At 36.4% G+C, this 21,103-nt stretch overlaps 1 protein-coding gene across 7 annotated transcripts in view; it reads right to left on the bottom strand.

The window, feature by feature from the left end:
* The window catches only part of LOC107721224 (kinesin light chain 1), a 49,124-nt gene that overhangs the window by 11,952 nt on the left and 16,069 nt on the right, over positions 1-21,103 (bottom strand). For 5 of the 7 annotated variants that reach the window (XM_016529135.1, XM_016529136.1, XM_016529137.1 and 2 more), the window contains exons 4-14: positions 20,591-20,755; positions 20,402-20,480; positions 17,723-17,948; positions 16,681-16,768; positions 14,681-14,782; positions 10,432-10,605; positions 9,688-9,787; positions 8,473-8,525; positions 8,280-8,347; positions 8,053-8,161; positions 6,016-6,177 (exon numbers count right to left, since the gene is read on the bottom strand). In XM_016529135.1, the coding sequence (XP_016384621.1) occupies positions 6,016-6,177; positions 8,053-8,161; positions 8,280-8,347; positions 8,473-8,525; positions 9,688-9,787; positions 10,432-10,605; positions 14,681-14,782; positions 16,681-16,768; positions 17,723-17,948; positions 20,402-20,480; positions 20,591-20,755 (1,326 nt within the window). Of the gene's footprint in view, positions 1-415; positions 620-3,528; positions 4,113-6,015; positions 6,178-8,052; positions 8,162-8,279; positions 8,348-8,472; positions 8,526-9,687; positions 9,788-10,431; positions 10,606-14,680; positions 14,783-16,680; positions 16,769-17,722; positions 17,949-20,401; positions 20,481-20,590; positions 20,756-21,103 lie in introns of those variants that run through there. The other 2 variants (XM_016529141.1, XM_016529140.1) reach the window with 2 other exon arrangements.

The raw sequence follows: 21,103 nt of genomic DNA, 5'->3' as shown, positions 1-21,103 counted from the left end.
AAAATCCATTTGTGTTCAGTGGAGAAAAAGCGAATAGGTTTGGAACAACATGAGGGTGAGCAAATAATAACAGAATTTTCATTCTTGGATGAACTATTGCTTAAACACCAAAGCAGCGGAATTAAGACAATATAGCTGAGATGAAAATTCCAGTCAGTGTTAGAGATGGGAAGGTAAATAGAGGATAGTCCCTCTGGAGTAACTGAGCAGGAAAACAGAGAGTGTTTACTAGGAGAGAGAGCTTTATACAGCAGGAGCTCTACTGGAAGTTAATTAGAGACACAAAGACATAGTGGCAGCTTACATCCCAGATGAACAGACAAACAGTTAAAGAGACTGACAGACAAGAAGAGATCTCTCTATTGACATACTACAGACTGACAGATTATTATAGTGCTGCGAGATAGAAGAGAGACTTAGTTCAGCTTTGACAAGAAGGAAAGGCCAAGGATCTTGGCCGGTTGGGCATGCTTTAGCCCACTTATTGCCCACAGGAGGAGGAGGAGGAGGAGGAGGAGAAGGAAAGGTGCCGTTCGGAGACGAAAAACAGAGGGGGGTGAGGAGGGCGTCCATCATGCAGAAGGTAAGTTCAACAACCACAAGGCATCTGGAGTTACACCTGCCAACCACACGAGAAAGAGAGAGAGAGAGAGAGCAATGCAAGAGGCGGCAGAGTAAGTACACACAGAGGAGAGAGAGGTTATAGAGAAAGAGGAACAGAGACAAAATGTTATAATATTAGGGAGGCTGAAATTGAAAGTACAGAAAATGAAAGAGAGGGGGGAAAAAAGAAAGATATAGGAAGTGAAACACAAAAGATGGGATGGCAGTAACGACTAAAACATACTGTATGCAAGCAAATTAACACTAATGCTCGAATTCATGTCACTGGGTTCTAAAATGCGCCAATACACACTTGTCTTCTCCCTGTATTCTCAGAGTTGCCACAAGGGGCGCTACAGCAGTAAAGCAAGCTGTCTTCTTCTATAGTAGGGGTCACCAAACTTGATCCTGGAGGGCCGGTGTCCTGCAGAGTTTAGCTCCAACTAGCCTCAACACACTCACCTGGAAGTTTCAAGTATACCTAGTAAGACCTTGATTAGCGGGTTCAGGTGTGTTTAATTAGGGTTGGAGCTGAACTCTGCAGGACAGACGTCTGATGACCCCTGTTCTATAATCTGTTTACTCTTCTAGGTCAACTACTTTAATGGTGAAGTAACAGTTCTTGCGGAGGAAGTTTGATGTTTAATACGAGTGAATACTTCCCACAAAAAGCAGCAGTTCGAACAGGGTTTTGCAGGAACAAGCCTTAAACCCAGAAACAAGTTGGTGTTTTTGCTCTTACAGTTCCATTATCCTGAAAGGGATAGTTCACACAAAAATGAAAATTCTGTCATTAATTACTAACCCTCATGTCGTTCTAAACCCTTAAGACCTTTTTTCATCTTCGGAACACAAATTAAGATAGCTTTGATGAAATCCGAGAGCTTTCTGACCCTCCATAGAGAGCAATGCAACTGACACGTTCCAAGGCCCAGAAAGGTAGTAAGGACATTGCTAAAATAGTCCATGTGACATCAGTGGTTAAACCTTAATTTTATTAAGCTTTACGAATACTTTTTGTGCGCAAAGAAAACAAAAATAATGACTTTATTCAATAATTTCTTCTCTTCCATGTCAGTCTTCAACACGCGTTCACGATATACCATGACGCATGCGTGTGGTGCTGCTGACGCAGGAGCTGGTGTTCTGACGTATAAAATTACAGTTGAACCACTGATGTCACATGGACTATTTTAACAATGTCCTTACTACGTTTCTGGGCCTTGAACGTGTCAGTTAAGCCGCTTTTCCACCGAAATTACCTGGAACAGTTTGTCCCAGGAACTGTTGCTGTCCCCCAGACCTGTTGCTGTCTGCGTTTCAATCGCGGTCTAAAGTACCGTGAAGAATAGGCAAATAGTCTGGTGACGTAGGTCTGCGCGCGTTTCTCAATACCAAGTACGCAAATTTCGGACTTGCATCCTCGGTAATTCGGACTTTGCAAGTTCGACTCGGGACTCCCGCGCACGGAACGACGCAAGTCCGGTAATTCTGCAAACAGCAGCATACTTGATAACATCATTCAGCTCGCCTTGGCTACTGCAATTTTTCTCACTGTATTTACAATAAGACGAAATATGATATCAAACACCACTGCCTCCTTTCGTTTTCATTTAAACATATTAATAGCCGCAGAAATGTAGTTCAGGCAATGTATATAGCCTACATTACAATGAAATGAAATGAAATATTATATCAAACAGTATTGCCTCTTTTTATTTTCTTTTTAACATATTAATAGATTAATAGAATAAAGACCAAAGATTACCTGTTAGATTTACCCAAAACAAATGATATCTTATGTTTAACCACTAAAGAGACATCAGAGCCAGCGGCAAATGTCAGAAGGACTAGCCGAGTTGAGGCTGCTCTCGTCGGGATACATGATACTGAGCGCCCGCTGATCGCGTGGAGCTCAGCGTGGAGAATCGGCGAAACACATTTCTACTACATTCAGAACTACATTCTCACCTGAAATACTTTTAAAACTACATTTCATGACACAATAACAGTAATATTTTGAAAATTATCCAAATAAATGGTTGTTAAAATACAATGCTGTGTGAACTCAACCAATCAGCATGTTTAGCGCCCAAGTCCTGCCCCGAAAGTTCTGGACCTTTGAAAAGTACTACCTCGCGAGCAGGGACTTTCTGAGGGGCAATTTTTTTACCCGGAACTTTATTTAGATCCTGGTTCCTGCGGTGGAAACACACCGAGTACCAACCCAAAGTCCCTAGTTCCTGGGTAAAGTTCCTGCGGTGGAAACGGGGCTTTACATTGCTGTTTATGCAGGCTCTCAGAAAGCTCTTGGATTTCATCAAAAATATCTTCATTTGTGTTCCGAAGATGAACAAAGGTCTTACATGTTTGGAACGACATGAGGGTGAGTAATTAATGACAGAATTTTTATTTTGGGGGAACTAACCCTTGAAGTCAATTGGTATTTTGAATGATTTTTGGTAAAATGCCTGAAACAAGGTCTGTGGTCAACACAAGCTCAATAGGCTTTCGTGCTGTTTTTGGGTGTCTTGAAAAAGATGGTTGGTAACAAGGGGCGAAATAAGACTGCAGAGATTGTCTGGGAAATTAAACGTCATGATGCTAAAAAAGTAAATTCATCTACTCAATATTCTGCTTTTACAGCCTCTTTGTGTTTACACTTGCACCCTTGCAAGCTATTCAAATGCAACTTTCCAACTTGTAGATTTTAGATAAAGATATAGAGTTGTTAGAAGCTTAGTGATGGTGATGGTAAAAGTTATGACCATGGTCTAGTTCATTTATAACCTAACTGTAGCTTTTCACTTCTGGCAATTAAACGTAAGCTTCAAAGTTGTGTTTATTTGTCAAGATCTAAAAAAAAAAAAAAAAACGTGCAAGAATCGTAAACTTTTGTTGGTCACAGATCTTTTTTTTCTGAAATAATTCAAAAGCGAAAGGAAAAAAATATTATCAGCTTTTTGTCGAGAGAACCAGAGAGATGCTAACTTCCGATTCTAACAAAGTTGTGTTTACAAGGTACCGGCTGATAAATGTGCCTTTGAGGATGATACTGAACTGTATTTGCCAGGTTTTTGGCATTGGTCTTTATTCAAAGGTTGTTACAGCCAAAAACCGTACCATGCATTTGCAATTTACTGCATTCGTGTTTGCATTTGCGTATAGTATGTTATTAAGTCAGGAGGCAACATGTAAATGAGTATTAAAATTAGCTCATCCTGAATATACTCCTCAGAAGAACCAGACAATAAACAAGGCATAAACAAAGCAACTAAAAGCTGGAAAAAAACAATGATCCAAAAGAGAAAGCAAATCTTGCCGCTATGATCACACATGGGATCATGTGCTTATTTTGAGGAAAATGACTGACCGAAATAAATTCAGCATAGTAGTTTTATTTAGAGGTCAAAGCCACAGGCTGTTTTCCATGAGCCCATTCCATCAACCTTGGGCACGGTCTAAAAATGGCACACTATCAACCCTGAGGACCCATTGATTTGTGCAAGCTGATACATTATGGACCTCAGATTTGGTTGGGAGAGGCATATGAATAGATGAGGACAATAGCATGAAAACGGGCAGGCAAGAGGTAGAAAGCAAGAGGAGATTTTACAAACACGCATTCACAAATAGGATTAGAGCAGGCATTGAATGAGACAAATCAGAAAAACACACACCAGGAGTACAGAACTCACAGCCCACGCCAACATGTGAGTGACCCCAACATGTACGTCAATGTGAGATTTTGCGGATTATATCCTGTGTGTGTATGTGAGTGCCTGTATATGTAAGAAAAATGTTTGCAAAAGAGATTTATACAGTCTAATAGTACAGTATATAGTGAAGTCCTCAGCCATATGCGTGTGAGAGAAAGAAACAAGGACATGTAAGCAAGAAAGATAGAAAAGGGAAATTCAGGTGAATGAGGTCACAGCCAAACCAGCTTGATGGGAGCCACCCACAATCTGAGTTGGGTGGGTTCTCGCCAGGGTGGATGCTGATTGGTTGTCTTGGCACTATGGTTACTGTTGCTACAGTAGCATAAAAGTTGTGACTCAGAATTGCAGAGAGACTACAGCAGAGGTGTGATGGTCAAAACAGCAGCTACAAAACATCTGCCTTAGAGGAGAAGAGTTTATATTCATCTAATGAACTTTTACAAAAGAAAAGTTAATGAATAAATTCTGTTTTAGATTTATGACGAGCCACATCATTCAGTGTTCATTAAACTTGTGGAATATTTTTTTAACAATTCATTGTATCTGGCACAAAATTAATTGTTAATAAAAGGGTGTTTAAAAAAAAAACAACTGCATGTATTTCAAATTTTTTTCATAAAACACAGGCATATCAATAATAAATTTTTACTCTCTACATGTTTTTCATATATACACACATTTTATATAAATACAATTACTTAACTTATGTAAATTTAAAATGATCAAACATTTATAATCTTGAATATATAAAGTATATGAATACACTACCACTTAAAAGCTTGGACACACCTCTTATAATAATAATAATAATAATAACACAAAAATATAATTAATTAATAACAGAATGTATTAAATGTATATATATATATATACTGTATATATATATTAACATTATAATAAACAGAATCTGTTAAAAAAATTAACTTCAAGCATTTCTGCATAACACTTTAAATCAAACAGTTGTAATATCATGCATAAATTCAGTCAAGTGTCTCCAAATGTTTAACGGGTAGTGTATTATATATAAATGAATAAGTATAAAAAGTATGTACTAAATATAACAGTATGTACAATGTTAATTCAGGGTTGAAAGGGTTAATAGTGTTTCAAGTCAGGCTACTATAAAGCACTACAGGCAAACAGATCAGACACTCAGCATGAGGACTATGACTGCAACATATGGAGTCAGAAAGTATAAAGAGTAACTCTAATCCAACACTATTTGAACCTCAGAAACACAGGCTTGGAAATGCGCTCTTGAGGGTCTTTCCACATGCCATTCTTAGGTTTGTGAGAGCAACAGTGCTGAATTGACTTTGGTCACTTTTATACTTTTGATACTAAACCCCATACAAGCCACTGTTACCAATCAATAGTCCTCTAATCATATAAGACAATATAATTAGCTGCATCTAATTTCAGGTTTGATCTGCTTCTAGTGATTCATGTTCCTGTTTCAAATTAAGCGTTTGATCAATGCACTGGCACAGATGCAAATGCATTATTCTTCATGTAATCTAATTCTGGATGTGAGGAGGGGTGGATATATTCAGAGGCCTATGAGGAGCTTCATTGTGTCCGGTCTGGTCAGAATTACAAGCCTTTCACTGTATATTTCTGCCTGCCCGGACTCTGAGACCCACGGGGCATTGTAGTGTGTGTGAGGCTGGGCGGTGTGTACTGTACTTACCCCGTTCCACTCCACGCTCATACTCACTTCCTCTCCTCCGTCAGGGCCGCTTTCGTACTTCACCGTGTCAGAGGTCAGGCTCTCACGGCTCCTCTGCTTCTCTCGTACTTCAGGGTCTCCCAGCACCTCTGCCACACGCTGCTTATGTGCCGTGTCCAGACCCTGCAGGAAGAGAGACAAGACAACATGCTGAAAATCAACAAATATGATCTGAAATCTTTTTCTAACATCCAACAACCTATGAATCTAATTACCTATTTATAGAGAATTACAGTGACTCTATATTCTATTAAATCCTTAAAGTTGCACAGAGTACTTGTATGACATTTATATGGCACCTTTTGTCCATTTTTTAAGCTATATATCACCATACATGTTTGCTGTATAGAAAAGGCATTTTAAACATTTAGAATAAAGTGATATATTTCACACATTTTATTTTACAATAAATAAATAAAGAATAATAAATTAAATAGTGACAATAAAATATTCTACTGCTGAAAAAAAATTCAGAATAATTAAGATTTTTTAAGAAAGAAAAGATTTTTGAAAGAAGTCTTTTTCCCAGCAAGGTTACATCCCCCCCCCCCTGTAAATTACAAATATTATAACATTGTGAAATATATATATAAAAAAATCAAGTCAAGTTTTCTATTTTATATATTTTAAAATGTAATTTATTCATGTCATGGCAAAGCTGAATTTTCACATAATCCTTCAGAAATCAATCAAATATGCTGATTTGATGCTTAACAAACATTTGTTATTATTATCAATGTGAAAACAGTTGTGCTCATTCATATTTTTGTGGAAACACTGACAAACCACCATTCAAAAGTCTGGGGTAAGTACTGTTAAAAAAATTAATACTTTTATTTAGCATGGATGCATTATATTGATCAAAAGGCAGTAAAAATTGGCAGTAAAGAGCTTTATAATGTTATAAAAAATTATATAAAAAATGCTGTTCATTGAACTTTCTATTCATCAAAGAATACTGACACAGTAATAGGAACCATTATTAATAATTGAGCACCAATAATAATTATTAATAATAACTATTGTTGCCATCATAGGAATAAATTAAATTTTTAAATACATTCAAAAATTTTTTTATTATTAATATTAAAATATTATTGCACTTTATTTATTTTTTAAATAAAATAAACTAAATAATAAAGTGTGATAATACTATTTTATTTTTTAAATGAAAAGTGAGTATTAAATACAAATACAATTATTTTATAGTAAACTTAAAAATAAAATGCTAATATTTTTATTATTATTATTTTAATTTGAACCTTAATTATTATTTTTAATTTGAATTATTTTATTTTTTCATTTTCAAACTTAAAATCAGCAAGCTTTTATTTTGGCGGGTTGCCGGTGCGGCAAGTAAGTATATGCGCTTCTGGGTTTAGCGCTGCCGATTGTAGAGCGTCAGTGAATGAAATGTCACAGTTTTGCATTGTGCTTTGAAAATGTTAGTGGGTAGCCTAGATTTATGCTTTCAGTTTGAATAGAAATCGTATACAGTACAGTTTGTCGATCTAAAATGGTAATTGTGCATTGACAGCTGTCAACCATGTCGGTACGCAAAAGTGCGCTCTGAACTAATTTACACAGCGCATTTCTTATTTTGAACACAAACATTTATTATGTTCACAAAAACTTATTTTGGATGCGATTAATCGTTGCCCAGCACGTGTATATATATATATATATATATATATATACATATATACAGTATATAAAATAATACATTAATTATAATTACAATTAATCTTGTCATTGATAAAACCCATTTCTATCATGATCCCCCCAGAAGTCTTTCATTAAGGAAAATACTGATTAACATAATTGCAACCAAATGAGCTTTGTAACTGTAATAGCATTACAGAAAGCTTTAAACACCTGGCTGCATGCCTAGCTAAACCTTTATGAGGCCTTAATAAAGATCTATTGAATCCTGACGAACATGTTTCAATTCACGGTTCACCTGTTCATATCTGACCAACAGACCACACACACACACACCTGCTTTCTGGAGCGCAGAGTCGCCTCCTCCAGAGTCTCCGCAGCCTCAAACTTGCCCTGTCTCCTGTAGAGAGCTCCGAGGTTCTTCAGTGTGGTCGTGACAGTCGGGCTGCAGGCAGTAAAGGTCAGACAGGAAAACACTTCATTGTGATGCTGCAGCAGTAACACTGCACAAACAAATGTGTATATTTGTATCAATGTATGCAGCAGTTGAGGCAATATCTGACCTGTCGACTTTGCAGGCCTTGTACCAGCCACCATATTCTCCAAATGGAGAACCATCCTTCTGCTTGCCCTGAAACAAAGAAAGCACAAAACTCTCAATATCACAATTATTTGACATTTATCTGACACAATTGTCTGACATTAACAGATTACCAGCAAATTACTCTTTTCCCGTGACGCTTGACCTCTCCTCACCTTGCTTTGTTCTTCTCTCTCCTCTGCATGCATCCAGATGGGTTTATTTTCGTCTGCAGGGGGAAACCAAGGACATAAAAACAGCATCAGTTCAAGCCCAAACACAGACACACACACCAAACCATTAGGTTCAATATAATGAGTTATGGTGTTCTTGTGCCTGAGGTGATCAGTGAGTTCACTGACAGAAACAGTGGGAGCTTTTAGCTTACAACTGAGCTCTCTGTTAGAGCTTCACAACTGATCAACATCTTTACCTGTCTATGTGTGTGTGTGTGTGTGTGTGTGTGTGTGTGTGAGCGAGCGAGCGAGCGAGAGAAAGAAAGAGGATACTAGTGCAAAAGTCAAAAAAAGTTTGTGCATAATTGACTTGAAGTGTGCAAGCATTAGGGCTGGGTGATAGAAATATTATCTTGATATTTTTAGCATTTTGACTAAAATGAATACATCTAAATATTTATGTACTTTCACCGAAATGGCTTAAAAGTGTGAGAAATATTTTCCTAAACAAACATGTAGCTAATTAGATTAAAATAAACAAACAAATAAATATTTTTCTAATGTTCACACACTGTTATTTACTTAATTAATTATACTGTAGGCACTAATATAACAATGTACAGTAATACACAGCGATATTTACATATAGTTCTTACTAACACATTTTAATATAAGAAAAATGCCACATAGTGACAACACAAGTGTTGACACAAACAAATTATTGAATCAGTGTTTTAAATTGATTCACTAAAACTATGGACTAATGACTCCAGGAAATGAATCACACTTGCCAACAGATACCGACAGAGGCAATATTAAAACATTATATTAATTAATCTATATTAAACTATTTCTGGCTGAGCTCTCAAGTCATCTCATGATTACAAAATTAATCTAATGAAGCAATCTTTAGGAAACATAATGGCCAATTATTGCCATTTTCACAATGATGATTAACTTTATACTACCAGCAACATCATTTCACATATAAAATGAATAAAAACATCCCCCAGCTCTAAAGAGCAAGTTAAACCTCACTTTGAATTGTGTGTAAATTTCAGTGTGCTTAGCTGCTGCTGACGGCATAAACCCTGCTTAGAAAGTCTGTGAGCTTTAGTTTTGAGTAGAATATTATAGAACAAATTTACATACCCTATAGAGAACAACACAAAAAGATATTCAGAAAATGCTTGGGTCAGGAAAAAACACACGTACCACCTACAGAGCCAAACTCTCTCTCATGGGCTCTGGTGAGGATCTCTTTATACAGAGTCTCTGCCTGCTTAAACTTCCCCTGCTTCAGATAGCATGAAGCCTGAGAAAAAGAACAAATGGGTCATTAATAACGATGGACTAACTTGAATATTTTTAGTAGATAACAACAATCACATTTTCCAGATTTCACTTGAGTAAGTATATTTTGATTTTATTATGTGCAGAAAAATGTTGATAGACACTATCAATACACTATAATAAATGCACCTAATTAATTAGAAATAAACCTTGATTGCAACTGGTGTTAATTTGATCAATAATTGTCCAATGACTATCAGTGGCTGATACATTAGCACATCTAATCATAACAGGCAGAAAGCCGAAACTTCAGTCTGCTGAAAGATGTCTGAGTCTGAACAGGCATATTTACTCTAAAAGCGTCTTCCATTACACTAAAAGCTGAATGATCCATATCTGATGTGTGAAATCTGCTTAGACGACAGAAATCCTGCAGCAAATAACACCGCAGACCCCACACCATATGGATAAGTTAAACAAAAGCTGACCAGTCAAAAGATCATTTCAAAATGAACCTGTTGTATTGTAATGGGATATTTGATTGCCAAGTAAGACAATCTGTAGTAGGTTTTGTTTTCTCTAAACATACTCAGGAATGCATATATCCACAAATGGATGTCGTTTGTTTAAATGAATGTAGAGTGTGAAGTGTGAGTGTGTTTGTACCAGGTTGTTTTTGGTCTTGGCCACATTAGGGTCGTCAGGGCCCAGTTTGGTCTGGTAGATCTCCAGGGCCCTCTGGTAGTAGTACTCCACCTCTTCATACTTGCCTTGGTTCTGACACAGCAAGGCCAGATTATTCAGCTGCTTGGCAACATCAGGGTGGTCCTTCCCCAGCACCTGACACACCAAAACAAACACACCCCATGTTATCCACCTGCTTTAGACATCATCAGTCTTCCACTGATTGAAGCAGTTTACACCCACCCACAGACAGGGGGTTACAGGTTATTCAGCTGGTTAGATCTATTAGTTGAAATAGCCACTCTGAAGGGCCATTCACACAGAACGATTTTTTGCATTCCACTATGCTGCTTTTCCGTCGTTTTTCTATGCAAGCATGCACTAGATGGATGTGTTTGACAACATCTTTTGCAATGTCTTGCACATGACACAGCATTAGAAAAAGTGCCATGTTTTAGAACGCTGTGCAAGATGCAGCAAAAAAAAAAAAAAGATTTTCAACCTTTTTTCCATCTCACGTGTTTGCATTTCACTGTACTACTTTGCATTGTTATTCTATGTAAATATGCACTAGATTTGACTGCTGCATCTTTTGCTGCACCTTGTGCATGATGACACAGCGTTTTAAAAGCGAAATGCGCTGCTCTGCTTTTCTACAGTTTTTCTATGTAAAAATGAGATAGATGGATGTTTGATCATTGCATTTGTGTCTCACGTCTTTCGCAATGTCTTGCACATGACATTGTTCTAAAATAGTGGTGCTTAAGTTAAAAGCAGTTCAAATTTTAAAAAACATCTTTTTTATTCCACTACCCTGTGCCTCGCTTTTTTTTTTTACGCAAAATGCATTCTGTATAAATGGCCCCTGACTCTAGAAAATACATGCAAATGAACTGAACACAGATAGAAGCAGCATTTATGATACTAGTGTTGTTAGATTTTAATAGTGATTTGAGATATATTTGAAATGAAATTACTCGAATTCATTCCTAAGCTGTATTTCTCGGTCTATAATAGACAGGCCATGAGGGTGCTTTTACTGATCATTTGCAGTGAGCATCTCTATGTGTCTCCCTCTCTGTGGGTGTCCAGGCGCATGTGGAGAGAAATTGACAGTTCAAAGGCAGGGGCTCTGTGATCGTATGCTTACTAGGGTTGTGATTGAATATTTTGTTGAAAGACAACTACTTCCACCAACACAATCACTATTCTTTATCTAAATCATCATCATCATCATCAGTTTCAGCAAGAATACACAAGCACTGAACAGTACTACAGTGATTCTACCATAGTGCCTAAAAGACTTTTAAAACAATATGGCATCAACTGTACAGGTGCATCTCAGAAAATTAGAATATCATGAAAAAGTATTTTTTTCTTTTGTAACTTATTTCAAAAAGTGAAACTTTCATATATTCTAGATTCATTACAAGTACAACATTAAGTTTTTTCTTTTAATTTTGATGATTAGAGCTTACAGCTCATGAAAGTCAAAAATCCAGTATCTCAAAATATTAGAATATTTCCTAAGATCAATCAAAAAAAGGATTTGCAAAACAGAAAAGTTCAAGTTCTTTAAAGTATGTTCATTTATGCACTCAATACTTGGTCGGGGCTCCTTTAGCACAAATGACAGCATCAGTGAGGTGTGGCATGGAAGTGATCAGCTTGTGGCACTGCTGAGGCACTAATGAGCCTTCAGCTCGTCTGTATTGTTGGATCGACTCCCAAGTTGAATCTCTTCCAAGTGTTTGAATCAGCTTTGCTTGACAGTATTCTCAAGATTGCGGTCATCCCTGTCACTTGTGCATCTTTTCCTACCCAATTTCTTCCTTCCAGTCAACTTTGCATTTAATATGCTTTGATACAGCACTCTGTGAACAGCCAGCCTTTTCAGTAATGACCCTCTGTGACTTACCCTCTTTGTGGAGGGTGTCAATGATTGTCTTCTGGACCATTGCCAAGTCAGCAGTCTTCCCCATTATTGTGGTTTCAAAGAACAAGAGATACTCGGAATTTATACTATAGGGATGGTCACTTAATGAAACTCAAATGTAAATATTATAATATTTTGAGATACTGGATTTTTGACTTTCATGAGCTGCAAGCTCTAATCATCAAAATTAAAACAAATAAGTTACAAAACAAAATGAACTTTTTCCACTATATTCTTATTTTTTGAGATGCACCTGTATTGCAGAAGAAAAATTTTCAATATACTGCATAACATCTCATAAAACAAATTGTTCTGACTCTTAACTCTATTTGAAAGAATTGTTCCAAGTAGCTGTAAAATGTAAAACTCATATGTGACTATACATTTCAATGCAGAGTTGCTTCTTTTTTAACACACAAGTCTTAAAATGTGAAGAATTTCTTAGGTGATGCAAACACATATTCCAAATAAATATACAGAGAAATAAAAAGAGAGAAAGTGCACTCCATTTGTAAATAAAGCTGTTACCATATGATTATTTAATACACAATCTACCACATTTAAAGGTGACATATCATGAAAATCTGACTTTTCCAGGTTTTAAGTGCTATAATCAGGTCCCTGGTGCATCTACCAACCAAGGAAACGTGAAAAAGATTAACCCAGTAACTATTTTGGTAAGCCTTTTTCTGCAAGCGTCTGAGAAAACGAGTGCGTCAGATTTCGCTCCCTTGGTGACGTGGCAAAGGGATCTCATTATAATATTACCGCCCCATAATCTGGAAGTTTACACCCACAGCGCCATCATTTGATTTTGAACTTAGTTTAGTACTCACATGCTGTGACAGCCGCTTTCTGTCCGTATGCTTCAGATGTGTGCACTCAAAAAAACGTATACCAGAAGTTTAAACTAATATGGTTTAAACCGCATGATTTCAGCGCGATAAACATGATAATCAGAACCAAAACAGATGTTTTTAGCAGATAAGAGCTGTAATGGAGCAGCTCTATTCTGGAAAAGGGGGCGGGGAGCAGAAGCTCATTTGCATTTAAAGAGACAGGCCCGAAAAACAGCGTGTTTCTGCTTCCACTCAAAATAGGCATTTTCAAAATGATATAATAAATGATCTGTGGAGTATTTTGAGCTGAAACTTCAGACACATTCTGGGGAAACCAGAGACTTATATTGCATATTGTAAAAAGGGCCATAATATGTCTCTTTTAATATACCACTTATAATTCTTATATTGTGATATATATACACACTATAATATGTACACTACCATCCACAAGTTTGGGATCGGTAAGATATTTAAATGTTTTTGAAAGAAGCTGCATTTTTCAACGCTGCATTTATTTGATTAAAAAATAAAAATTTAATTATTAATTTCTTTAAAAACAAACAAAGACAAAAATCTTACCGACTCCAAACTTTTTAATGGTAGTTTTTGTTAATACTGCCCAAGAAAGGACAGTGTGAAATGTCTGCAGAAGTTAAGTGATGAGAGTTTGGATTCAGCAGGTTGTCTAAGCTCTTTCTCTCAGCTCTGCATGTGTGAGACGCAGCACTCTGAGTAAGACTCTCAAGACTTCCAGTAAGAGCTTTATCACACAGGCTTAGAAGAAAACTCTCCATAAAGAGATCGAAATAAATCTGTGACACAGCGGGAGAGAGCAGGAATAGTGTCTAAGCACACCATCCTCATCTGCACCGAGAGTGTGCGGCTGCTGCAGGTGTGCAATTCAGCAATGTGCTATTTTTGGATAAGTTAAAAAAGTTGGAGAGAGAACTATGGAAGGAGATGACCACAATAAAACTCTAAGTAGCAGAAAAAATAGTCTTAAATAGTAAACTGAAATAATAAGTTCTTCTCAACAGGTCCAAGGGAAAATATGATGTCCTATTTTGGAAAGATAGGTGTCAGTCTTCCTGAGCTCTACAAACACAACTTAAAAAAGAGGCCTGTGTGTAATTTCAGGTCTTTTAAGTTCACAAAGTTTTACAATTGTAAAAGTCACTGCAGAATAGCAATAACCCCTAAGAAAAAAAAATAGGGTTCAGCTTCTACCACTTCACTGCTTAGTTTCACATCTCTCCTAAGACTAAAATAAGTCAAAGCTTCTGAAGATGGATGCTTTATTCTTTAGTTTTTGAATGAAAGGGATGAAAGGTAGAGAGAGAGAGAAAGGCAATGTACAGAACTCAGAATGAGAGTTCACAAAACCGACCGGGAATAAAGACTAAAGTTATTAGAAAGTCATACGCATGATTCATCAGGCTGACCTCTGACCCACCTTCTCTCTGATCTCCAGTGCCCTTTTACACAGAGGCTCTGCTTCCTTGTACTTCCCTCGTTTGCCATAAAGAACGGCCAGGTTGTTCAATGTGGCAGCCACCTGCATACACAGGAAAACATAAATATATATTTACATACATACAGATATTTCAATCATACAGCTAAAAAAAGTCAAATTTAAATAAAACAATTAAAAGAACAACAAATCAACAATTCTGAATTGGTGCAATCATTTATATACAATCAGTCATTTCATCTTACGGAAAATGATTACTTCTTGGAAATCTGATCAAGGTGAAATTTCCCCAGTGTGGGCTGTCTAACATGCATACACACATAAACACCCTGTGCTGTGCTACAGATGTGTTCTGATCAACCTTTGATTGAGATACCTCAGTGCATGTGATACACATATGTGCATGACAGACGGCAAGAGTGAGAAAAATGAAAAGGCAAACAGCAGGGCTGAGCGAAATAGCTAAAACATATTTATATTTATATTTTTGGATTTGTATTTTTTGGCCTTTTGATGATATTGTATATGTATAATACTATATTTATGCATTTATTCGGAAATGGTGTTAAAAGGTGGTTTCTTCAATCAGCAGAACCATAATTTCATAAAATAGCCATTCCAGACAAATACTAGATTCAGAATGTTTCATATAAGCACTAAAAAGTAAATCTAAAGTAAATAATCAAGGCATGTTTTCCCCCTACTGTTTTTTACTAAATAAATGCAATGAATAATGATATTTAATCATTTACATTCACCAATGTAACTGTACACAGAAATAAACAGCAATCTCTACCAACTTCTATTTTAATAATTAAAAAAATATGAAAACATTTGAGTAATGATGCAAACAAATAATAAAATCAAGTTTTTAATCGTTAATTGATACAAAAAAACTGAACTAAATTGAATGCACAGAAATGTATTAAACTGGCCAATTCTAACACTAAGTTTTAATCAGAAATAGTAAATATTAATGCAATAAAATATTGCGCTTAATACATTTTCAATTTGTGAGAAAATGAAGGATTGTGACGCCTATTAAAATCGTTATGAAATTCCCTGTCGCTCAATTTTATATCACCCAGAAAATAATCATAAATAAATTTAGTGAATAATCAATGTGTCATCCAGCTTTAGGAAATAGAGAATGAAACAGAGGACAGATCAGTAAGAGGTGTTAAAGTATCTAACCTCTGCTGAGAATTGTGGGATGCTGGTCCTGATGAGAGGGCAAGACATAAGCTTCACATGACAAACTTAATAAATGTCAGCAGCCTGTGCTGCTTAAAGTGCCCCTATTATGCCATTTTTAAGGTTGCTAATATTGTTATATGAATCTCCTAAAACAGCTTTACATGCATGCAAGGTCAAAAAACAAGTTAGTTTTCTCAAAAAATAGATTTAATTTTACCTCATTTCTAAATTATTCGTATGGCTGATCGACAAGAGACTGATTCGCAAGCACAACTGGAGCAGGACGTTTCTCAGTGGTAAGTGTCAAGTGTTAACAAGTTTGTGGTAATTATAAGTGTAGGATACAACGTCTTCTCGACATGATGTTAACCACATGGAAATGTTACTGTTTGTGGGCGGCCAAGTTGGCGACGTAAAACGTGGGCGGAGATTATGCAAATGTGTTACTTCATGACGTAGAGCCGTAACAGAATAAGATTCGAATTCCTGACGACTCGTTTAGGCGATTGCGAGCCGACTCTTTTTTTTGAAAGACAATAACTTTATTTATCGTGCACTGTCGGCTTCACAACTTTGCAGATAGTTTATGTTCACATACAGCTACATGACACACTGCATGAAAGGTAATATTCGAAAAGGCATAATAGGGGCACTTTAATTCAATATACAACCAATATGCGCACACACACACACACACAGCAGACACATGCTGTTTATACGGGTTTTCCTGTAATGTGGAGAGCATTAGAGCCAGACACACTGATGAGGGCAGGACGGGTTCTTACCGCAGGGTGGTCTCTGCCCAGGGTCTTCTCTCTGATGGCCAGTGCATCGTTAAGGAGGTTTGCTGCCTCTTTGTATTTATTCTGGTCCCTGAAGAACAGAAAACACTTCCAATCAATCTACTGCTACTCATTGTGCAACAAAGGGCTGTTGCTAAGGTCTTCCTGAAAAAAAGCTGTTTCCATGGCAACAGGGTGATGGCACAATAGCCTAATGTCCCAAACGTCTTGCAAACCAGATATTACCATAGTTTAACAAAAGCTATGAAGGATGAGGTTCTCAGCCCATTTGTTTGAAGCACTTGTAGATACCATAATGTGGTTTAAGATATTAGAGGTGAACCAAGTGATTTTCCACAAAAAATATTGACTCTGCATATTAAGTTGTTATAGAAGAAAGTATTATAACTTGACTTGAAACAAACGACACCACTTTTAAATTAGACTTGCACTGCTGCTCAGAAGTTTGGGGTTAATATGATTTTGAAGAATATGAAGTTTCTTATGCTCACCGAGGTAAAAAATACAGTAAATATAGTAATATTGTGAAATATTAAAAATGTAAAATTGTATACATATTTTACAATGTAATTTATTCCTGTGATGCAAAGCTGAATTTTCAGCATTAATACTCCAGTCTTCAGTGTCACGATCCTTCAGAAATTGTTCTAATAATGCTGACTTGATGTGCAAGAAACATGTCTTATTATAATCAGTGCTGAAAACAGTTGTGCTGCTTAATATTTTTGTGGAAACCATTATAAATTTTTTTCAGGATTATTTGATGAATAGAAATTTCAACGTTTTGTTTTTAGCATTTTAAATGTCTTTACTGTCACTTTTGATCAATTTAATGTGTCCTTGCTGAATAAAAGTATTAATTTTAAACTTAAAAAAAATAAAATCTTAACAGACCCCAAACTTTTGAATGGTAGTCCACATAAGTGAGCAGTACTTGTGAATAACATGCTTACAACTATACAGTAAAGTCAGCTGAGTGGACAGCAAACAAATATATTTTAGAAAGCTGAAGTGTTTTGCAGACCTGTAGACGAGGGCAAGAATGTTGAGCATGGTGGCTACATCAGGATGATCGTGTCCAGATGTTTTCTCCAGATCTTCCAGAGCCTGTTTGCAGAGAGGAACGGCCACCTCATACCGGCCCTGCGAGGCGTACTGGATCACCAGGTTGTGGAGGGTTCTGAGACGAGCGGGGATCTCGTACCCTCCCTGCTGCGCTGCTGCCGCTGCACTGCTGTGAGGAGGCTGGACTGGAGGGGCAAGACAGAATGAGATATGGTAAAACAAAATGTATAATACAGGGTAAAAATCTTAAAACTAAATATCGACTAAAAGAATAAATAACAGACCCAAAACAAATGGTGTTCGGCAGGAAGCAATATTATAATGCTTTCAAAAGGTGCATCATTTTGGTCTTTGTGCATTAGGAAATACCAGAATGAACTGTGACAAGCTCAGTAAAAAGAATGCTGAAAGATAATATATTTCATTCAACATTGCAAACTATTAATAGTTCTAATTCAAATATCTCATTGCAAAAAACTCTATATATTTTGTGCTCATTATAAAATTGTGTCGTTATCTTAGCAACATATAGGTTTGGATATTTCTGGTATTTCTGCTGTAATTATGACAAAGCTGCTTGTTTTCCAACCTTTTTATTAACAGAAACTAGGAGCGTTGATATTAAATTAATTAACCATGATTCAGTTTCAAGAGTTGGATGCTGTTCAATAAAAACAATAATAAATAAAGGGAGAAAAATATTATTTCAGTCTTAATTTGAAATTAATTGAAACTTAATTGAAATCTTAATTTCATGCATATTTTCATATGTATTTTTATTTGTGTTAGATTATTGCAATATATTAATATTTGTAATAATAATTAATAAAATAAATAATAAAAATGTATGACAATTTAAATACAATTAAAAATAATAAACAATATTTAATTTACATAATTTAAAGTCATCTTGTGGCCCAGCAGAAGTTTACTGAAGTCCTCAAATTGGCCCTGGCCCCCGGCCCCCCTAGTTTGGAATTTAATCATTTGGTATTGGAATCAGGTGAAACTGAATGATCGCTAACAGAGATGCTGCTAATGCAGGGCGTTTAAAAATCGGTCATTTCAGGTTTCATTTCAGATGCTGCTAATGTGGACAGCAGCAGACATTTCACTAGGTTTTTCTGGAACAAAGTCTGTGTTTGAGCTAAGACAGTCAATTAGCAAAAGTCAACAAGTAGCTTCTTTCGAAGCACTTCTTACTAATGATCTAAAGATCTAAAAGCATGTATTTCCCAATTTGACTTAAGACCAAAACAAACTTCAAATTAGCCAACTCAAATAAACTAAGAATGATCAAAAACATGGCAAAATGAAAGTGAAAGGATTACATTGCCAGCACTTCAGGAATGAGAAGAAGAGATTAATGCGATCTTTCTTAGAGCAGATTAATGTCGGCCTCTTTGGAAACCCCTGCTGGAGATCAATTGCTGCAGGGATGCATCACTGAGAGAGAAACAGCCGTCTGGCATTCATGTGTCAGAATGAGGGCTAATCTGAGCATGCTCAGGACTCGGCAGTGTCAGCCTGCGACATATGATGCCGCAAACTCCCGTGCACTGGAGCGCTCTCTGCCACAACACGACCCACGCTGCCCTTTGATCCTGCTCCGCAGTCAATGAGCCAATTATCAGGCAGGAGAACAGAGAAAGTGGAGGGGAGGAAAGGAAATACAAGACAAGAACCCCTGTCTAGCACAAAATAAGGAAAATAACTGTTGTTTGTTTCCCTTCCCATATCAACCCACCACACATTAAGTTTTCCACAATTTACACTTTTTATTTTACTAAAATACAATTGTGGTAAAATATACTGATTCGAAAAGAGTGCGAGGGGCATGAATGTAATACATTTTTTCACTCTCAAGCAAATTATATTTCGAGTTCATTGAAATTTTTAATTTTCTTCTTTAAAAAATGTGCAGTGATTGTACCATGGTACAGTGATGGTATCAGATGGTGATATCACACTACAGTGAAGTACAGCAAGGTACAAAAGTCTAAGACCACATTGAAAATCTGTGATGGTTTCATTTATCCCAGAAATAAATAGAATATTTGTTTATATGTATATACACATATAAATATAGAGCTTTATTTAATATGCACTACTGTTCAAAAGTGTGGGGTCATTAAGTGACTTTAAGAGTAAGGGTCATTAAGAGTAAAGGCTCAGGAATAATTTACATTTTATAATATATTAAAATAGAAAATTAGAAATTAGAATAGAATGATATTTCACAGCATTGCTATCTTTACTGTATTTTTGGTCAAATAAATGCAGCCTTAGTGAGCATAAGAGACTTTTCGAAAACAACTGGAAAACCTTACTGACTCCAGTGTTCTGAACAGTAGTGTACATATTTAATTAAAATATACATTTTTATTTATAATTTATTATAAATAGAAATGATAATTTATCTTTGATTACATTAAATGAAATGTACACAAATTTGAAAAGAAAAAACATTACTAACAGACTCTGACTTTGCTGAGACTTGTATACCATGAGCCTGAATGGTTACCACTTTCTTATATCATGGTATATCAATGGTACTTCATACCATAGTGTTTTAATGGAGGCAGGTCTATATTTTGAATTTGAGTACTAGACTTAATAGAGCTACTGGTGTACTTACTGCCAGGGCCCGGCTCATCCTGCTCATCTGGGAAAAGATCATCCAGTGTCTCCCTACTGGAATCAGAGTCCTTATCATCCTGATGAGAATGAGGTGGAAAGAAGCACAGAGTAAGACTTAATAAAAAAAGACACACAGAGATAAAGGCTCTATGATAGACGTCAGGAGGAATATAAGATCGAGTCTCACTGATGGGCTGAGGTCCTGGTCATATTTCTTGAGCTGGTTCATGAACTCCAGATGTTTCTTCTCCTCCTCCAGCTGGGCCACGCTCTGCTCACTCTTCTGCAGCCGCTGCTGGGTTCCTGCCAGCTCGTCTCTCAGCCACTGGTTCTCCTGACACAGCCTACGCACCTGGAGAACAGGAAAAGCAGCCTCAGGGCATTTTCACACCAGAGCTTTTAGACTCATTTGTGAAAAGGCATAGCAACAGCGACAGCCCACTTTTTCAGCAGCCCTGCTTCAGGAAGCATTTTTCCCATAGTCATTAAAAGAAAAAGTAAATCCTTAAACCAAACCAATCAGCACAGAGGTGAATAACAACATTATAACTTGTGATTATAAGCCAAAAACATTATTTAAAATTTTGAATCTTTAATGAGCAATTGAATTATTTAAATATATATATATATATATACATATATACTGGTAACACTTAAAGCCTTTATGTACAATGCATTATAAAGGGTTATTAAGTGGTAT

The sequence above is a fragment of the Sinocyclocheilus rhinocerous genome, unplaced genomic scaffold, assembly GCF_001515625.1.
Source record: "Sinocyclocheilus rhinocerous isolate Xijiao unplaced genomic scaffold, SAMN03320098_v1.1 scaffold214, whole genome shotgun sequence".
NCBI lineage: Eukaryota > Metazoa > Chordata > Actinopteri > Cypriniformes > Cyprinidae > Sinocyclocheilus > Sinocyclocheilus rhinocerous.
Note: the sequence above shows the minus strand (reverse complement) of the source record. Positions and strands in the feature narration are given on the sequence as shown.